This window comes from Chinchilla lanigera, unplaced genomic scaffold (assembly GCF_000276665.1).
Source record: "Chinchilla lanigera isolate Chin_1 unplaced genomic scaffold, ChiLan1.0 scaffold00055, whole genome shotgun sequence".
NCBI lineage: Eukaryota > Metazoa > Chordata > Mammalia > Rodentia > Chinchillidae > Chinchilla > Chinchilla lanigera.
Genome location: NW_004955456.1, coordinates 8,391,988 through 8,397,791, shown reverse-complemented (window position 1 = coordinate 8,397,791; position 5,804 = coordinate 8,391,988). Strand labels below are relative to the sequence as shown.

Here is a 5,804-nt window from a genome sequence, read left to right as displayed (position 1 = left end):
GCCAATCAAGTGGACTCGGTTGAGCTTGGCGTCAGGGCACGCACGCCTGGGGTCAGCAGCTATGCCGTCCCTTCCAGGAAAGACATGGCTTCTGTGCTTCTGTCACCGGGGGGAGGTCCTAGTCGCTCCTTCTCATCTCCCATGACCTATGCGGTGTTTGTGGGGGCCACAGAGCTGCACGGGGTGCAGTGGGGACCCACTCAGGCACACTCTGTCTTTGATGGCCACTCCACTCTGCAGCACCCTGGGGTGCAGTGCTGCTTCTCTCCTACAGTCCTGGCCTGCAGGGTGCAGGAGAGGAGGTGGAGGACAGAGCGTCCTCTTGGCCTCCCCCAAACTCCAGCAAGGCAGTTCTGCCACCCACTCCTCTCTTACAGCTGGCTGCCGGGGTGCTCAAGGTGTGAGGAGTCTTCCGGAGTGTAACAAGATGGATTCCAGGCGCACACCTGTCATCCCAGCACTCTGGGAGGCTGAAGCAGGAAGATTCCCCAAATTAAACCCAGCATGGACAATTTAGCAAGACCCTGTCTCAAAATAAAAACTTAAAAAGGGTTGTGGATGCAGCTCCCTGTGAAGGCCCTGGCTTCAATCCCCATATCCCACACATGAAAAAGAGAGATTGATTGTGTCTCCTCTCCTGACTCACTAGAGTGTCCTTAGCCCATATTGATAAAGCCGCTCCTCGCTGGCCTTCTAGTCTCTGTTCTGGCCTGACACACCCAGGGCCACCTCTTCACAGACATCTGTCTTCCTGGCAGCACCTGTCACCCTCAGGGCAGGGGTGCACAGCCTCCTCCTGCCCTGCTGAGCCCCAAGGAGGGAAGCCGGGAGAGGGTTTGGACCTGGTGGAGGGCCACTTGTGAGTTATCTGCCCGGCTGAGACCTGCATCTCTGATTCCCAGCAGGTGAAGGCTATCTCAAGGGCAGCAGGAATGCTTTACTTGTTCAGAGGGTCCTGGAAACTCTGGAAGTCCAAAATTTTCAGGCACAAAGTGTGGTGTCGTAGCAGACACCTTAATCCCAGCATTGGGGAGGCTGAGATAGGACGATTGCTGTGAGTTCAAGGCCAGTCTGTATTACATAGCGAGATCCTGTCTCAAAAAAGAGGGGTGTAGTGGCACGCACCTGTAATCCCAGCACTCAGGAGGCTGAGGCAGGAGGATCACTGTGAGTTCGAGATCAGCCTGGGCTACAACGTGAGCTCAAGGCCAACTGGAACTGCATAGCGAAACCCTGTCTCAAAGAGACCGGAAAAAAAAAAGATCCTGTCTCAAAAAACACCAAGTAGGGCTGGGGATGTAGCTCAGTGGCACAAATGCCTGCTTAGCAAGCACAAGGTCCTGAGTTCAATTCCCAGTAACAACAACAACAACAAAAAAATAAATAAATAAATCAGAAAAAAAATTTCAGGCACAAACACTTCCATCTCCACACCCTGGGTCCCCAGCACACCGTCATCGGATCAGTGTTCCCCAAAGTTCCCTGCATTGAAGGATGGGATCCCAGCCCATGGTGCTCCCGGGAAGTAGAGGTACCTTTAAGAAAGAGGCCTAGTGGGAAGCCTGGGTGGGAAAGTACCTTCAACGGGGACAGTGGCACGCAGGCCCCTCCTCACTCTCCTTTGTTCCCTGGTTGGAAGGTGAGTAGTTTGGTTCTGCCACACAGGCCTGTAAGCAATGGAGCCAATCCATCCTGGCCTGGGAGCTCTGAAACTAGGAGCCTAGTCAACCTTTCCTCTTTATAACTCGATTGCCTCTGCTGTTTGTCATAGTAACAGGAAGCTGACTTTAAATGCACAGGGTCTCGCTCCTCCCCATCATGGTCCTGCTTCCCGTAGCTGGCACATTTTATAGTTAAACGCTGGCCTGGGTGTTCAGTAGTCTTCCTCTGAGCTGCCAGAGAGGAGGCTCTGCTTAGATGCTTCTGGAAGCTGTCTGGCTGTCACTCAGTACCCGTCCTGCTGGTCGGTGAGGACAGCCTGCCATTCTCTTTCTCCCAGGTTGCCTGGCACCCGGCGTAAGCAGCTTACTCTGCACCTGCTAGAATTCCCTGTGCTCCTGTTTGGTTGTGACTTGTGTCCTGGCCACTCACATTTCAGTGTTTTCTTCCTCCCTGTGCTCCATGTCAGCTTGCAACAGGTAAGGGTTTGCGTGACCACAGCACCAAGCATGCAGGGACTTACCGTCCTCTGCTTACTACACAACACAGGGCCTCTGCTGCTGAGTGAACCCAAAAGTCGTGTGGTCCCTGAACCCCATCCCGGATGTCACCTTCCTATAGCCCTGTCTGGTTGGAAGCAGAGGCAAAGACAAAGACCTATGAGATGCAGCCACGTAAGTGGGAAGTGACCCTGGAAATCAGAAAGAGTGAAATGGGGCTGGGGACGAGCACTTGCCGGGTAGGGCAGAGATCAAAGGCTCAAGCCCTAGCACTGTAAAAATTGTTTTTCACTGTGGAAAAAAATTATGCAACCACGCCTGTCCCCTAGCGTCTGGGTCCTGTGGAGGGCAAGGATTAGGCCTGGAGCTTGGAGCCAAACTGACTTGGTTTCTGTACTAGAATCATATATTTCTTCCTTCCTTCCTTCCTTCCTTTTTTTTTTGGTACTGGGAATCGAACTCAGGACTTTTCGCTTACCAGGCAGGCGGCTGTGCCACTGAGCTATATCCCTGGCTTTACTAGAGTCACCTGAGCTCTCTGAATCCATTTCTTCACTAGAATCCCTCTTACGGGGCAAGCAAGGGTAAGTGCACAATAAATGGGGGATAGCTGGTCATAGTGGCATATGCCTATAATCTGAGCAAGAGGCTGAGGCGGGAAGATCACCATGACCTTGAGGCCGGCTTAGGCTACATAGTGAGTTCAGACCAGCCTGAACTGCATAGTGAGACTTTGTCTCAAAAACAAAACAAAATTTTAAAAAAGTATATATATTTTAGAAATGGAGGCCAATTGTACCAATACTGTATTTTCCCTTGATCTTGGACTTCCCAGCCTCCAGAACTATAAGCAATCGATTTTTATCATGTATGGTTTTCCAGGCTAGCCGAGTGTGGTGGTGCACGCCTGTAACCCCAGCACTCGGGACGCTGAGGCAGGAGGATCATTATGAGTTCAAGGCCAGCCTGGGCTACAGAGTGAGCTCAAGGCCAACCTGAACTGCACAGCGAGACCCTGTCTCAAAAATAAATAAATAAATAAATAAAACGCATCGTGAAACTGGCATGGTGGCACATGCCTGTAATCCCAACACTCTGGGAGACTGAGGCAGGAGGATCATTGTGAGTTCAAGGCCAGCCTGGGCTACAAAGTGAGTCAAGGCCAGCCTGAACTGCATAGCGAGACCCTGTCTCAAAAAAGACAGAAAAAAAAAAAAAAAAAAAAAAACATTTTCCAGGCTACAGTATTTTCGTTACAACCTCCTGAAAGACTAAGTCCAAAGGCCCAACTCCTCAGTGGGTTTGGGGTTGTGTGTGCAGGCAGCAGGTCAGTGACCTGGACCAAGAGAGGTGACGGTGAAGATACCTGACCTGAGTGGTGAGGCATTAGGCAAGGGGGGATGGGAGCTTTCTAGTCAGGAACAAAGAGGAAGGGCTCTGGGACAAGGGAAAAGCCTGAGCCCCAAGCCCTGCCAGTCACCCAGGAGTCGTGACTGGTGCTGACAAGAGTCTCTTGTAAGAAAGGGATTGGAAGCAGCCTCCGTCTTGGGTAGTACCGGGAAGGGCTCATGGCACAGAAGTTCAGCAGAGGTTTTCGAGGTTTTCGGCAACTTCCGGTTGGGCCCGGCTCAGAAGGCAGCGTGTGCATCCCGGCCATTCAAAGGCTCGGCCTGACACAGCTCTGAGACCCGGGTGACAGTGGCCTCTGGGTCCGTGGCAAGAAGGGCCAGGAACCAGTGAGCTTCACTTTGATTTTGTTTCCCTAGAAAAACATAAGCCAGGCCAACCAGGTGCTTGAAGCATGTCATATTCAGGAGCTGAGGGCCGGGTGGGGTTAGGGTGGGGGCGGTGGCAGATCCTGAGGCAATGTGTCCAGGAGTCTGGACACAAAGGGATGGCCTGCTCATTCTGTCCCTTCGAGGCCTGGACTCAAAATCCTGGGGCACCTCGTGGCTTTTGTTTGGATCCCACTCTGCCTCCATTCACTCACCGGCGATGTCACCAACTGTCAGTGCTGGGGCTGCCGCGTGACAGGTGGATGGAATCCACGCTGGTGTGTACAGCAAACAAAGAACTGCAAGCTGCACACCCGGGGCCAGTGGAAAGCAGCTATGACTGTCGAAGATCGCGGGGAAGCTGTGCTCAGGGCAAGTCCGCACCAAGACACGGCACAAAGGGAAAAGTGGTGTCGGGGTGACAGAAAGTCAAAGCAGTCAGACCGCACAGCGCGCAGCAGCCTCCCATAAATCAGACTTCCTGAATGAGCAGGCTCTGCACATCCGCCCTGTTGCTCCCTTGAATGTGTAGGTGTGACTGACAGTCACTTGGGCCGGTGACCAGGACCTCCTGACTCACCTCTTCCAGATGAGGTCCTTGTTCTTCCCACGGACACTAGCCACGTGACTTGCTCCCCGCTTGGATCAGCTCCTTGTAATCTTACTGGCTGATCGTAGCTTTGTCCCAGGCTGTACCCACCTCCTGATTTTCTACCCATCTCCTGATTTTCTATGAAACTTCCTTTGAGAAGAGGGCTCACTGGGAAACCACCTTCTGGGTCCCCTCCTGCCTCTCAGGAGCTCTCTCTCTCCCAATAGAGTTTCTGATTCTTAACCTTGGTTATTCCTTAGCATTCTTCCTTTGATTCTGGGGAATACAAACGCGCCTATGGGACATCTAGCAGGTGGTCAGTTATATTTCCCTTATATCATTGGGAGGTCCTAGATCCCTGGGATTACAGGCGTGTGCCACCACACCTGCTTCTTACTTTTATAAGCATTTGGGGGAAAGTATTACACTTTGTCAGCTCCTGTATTTAATTTGACCCTCCTGGGATCTCCCTCCCTACCCAGTATCAAAGTCCACTATCAGTGCTTTAGTGAGCACGCAGTCAGAACAAAGCAAACACTTGTGCAACTCTGCCAACCTGCGCATCCCGGGCAGGCAATGGGGACCCCGAGCCCCACCTCCAGCCCTCGCCCTTCACCCCGTATCTTTGGGTTGGGTCAGCCCATGGCCGCGAGGAGGCGTCGCCTGGTCCCGCCCGCCGCCTTGCTAGGGGGAGAGTCCGGAAAGTCCCCGCGCGCGGGGAGTTCAGGAGTCCCGCCTCGGGCACCCCAGCCTCGGCCTAGGTCCGGCTGGGGAGAGTCAGTCGGTTCCTGAGTGGGGAAGGCAGTGATCGCTGGCCCGCCCTTTGGGGTTGGGGCCAAAGGCCCAGGAGCGTGTGATTTCGCGGGAGTCCTCTAGTGCTGGCCCTCGCCCTCAAGCAAAATGGCGCGAGCGGCCTCCGGCGCGGACACGTGACCCGCCCGCCCCCTGACCCCGCCCTGGCCCCGCCCCCTTGGCCCCGCTGACACGCGGCCGCGGTGGCCGGCGCGGGAACCATGGTCGGGACACCGGCCCGCTGCTGCGCTGCGCTCGGCGCCCTGCTCTGGGGATGCGCGCTGCTCGGGCGGGGCGCGCTGGCGCTGCAGGGCGGGACGCTGTACCCCCGTGAGAGCCCGTCGCGGGAGCGCAAGGAGCTCGACGGCCTCTGGAGCTTCCGCGCCGACCTCTCCGCCTCCCGGCGCCGCGGCTTCGAGGAGCAGTGGTACCGGCGGCCGCTGCGCGAGGTGCGACCCCGGAGCCCCGCAGCCTGCAGCCGGGCTG

The 5,804-nt window shown here is 55.0% G+C and overlaps 1 protein-coding gene across 2 annotated transcripts in view; it reads left to right on the top strand.

The window, feature by feature from the left end:
• Positions 1-5,493: 5,493 nt before the first annotated feature.
• Positions 5,494-5,804, top strand: part of Gusb (glucuronidase, beta) — a 15,138-nt gene continuing 14,827 nt past the window's right edge. For both annotated transcript variants that reach the window (XM_013520594.1, XM_005396707.1), the window contains exon 1: positions 5,494-5,767. In XM_013520594.1, the coding sequence (XP_013376048.1) occupies positions 5,540-5,767 (228 nt within the window). In that variant the 5' untranslated portion in view covers positions 5,494-5,539. The remainder of the gene's footprint in view (positions 5,768-5,804) is intronic.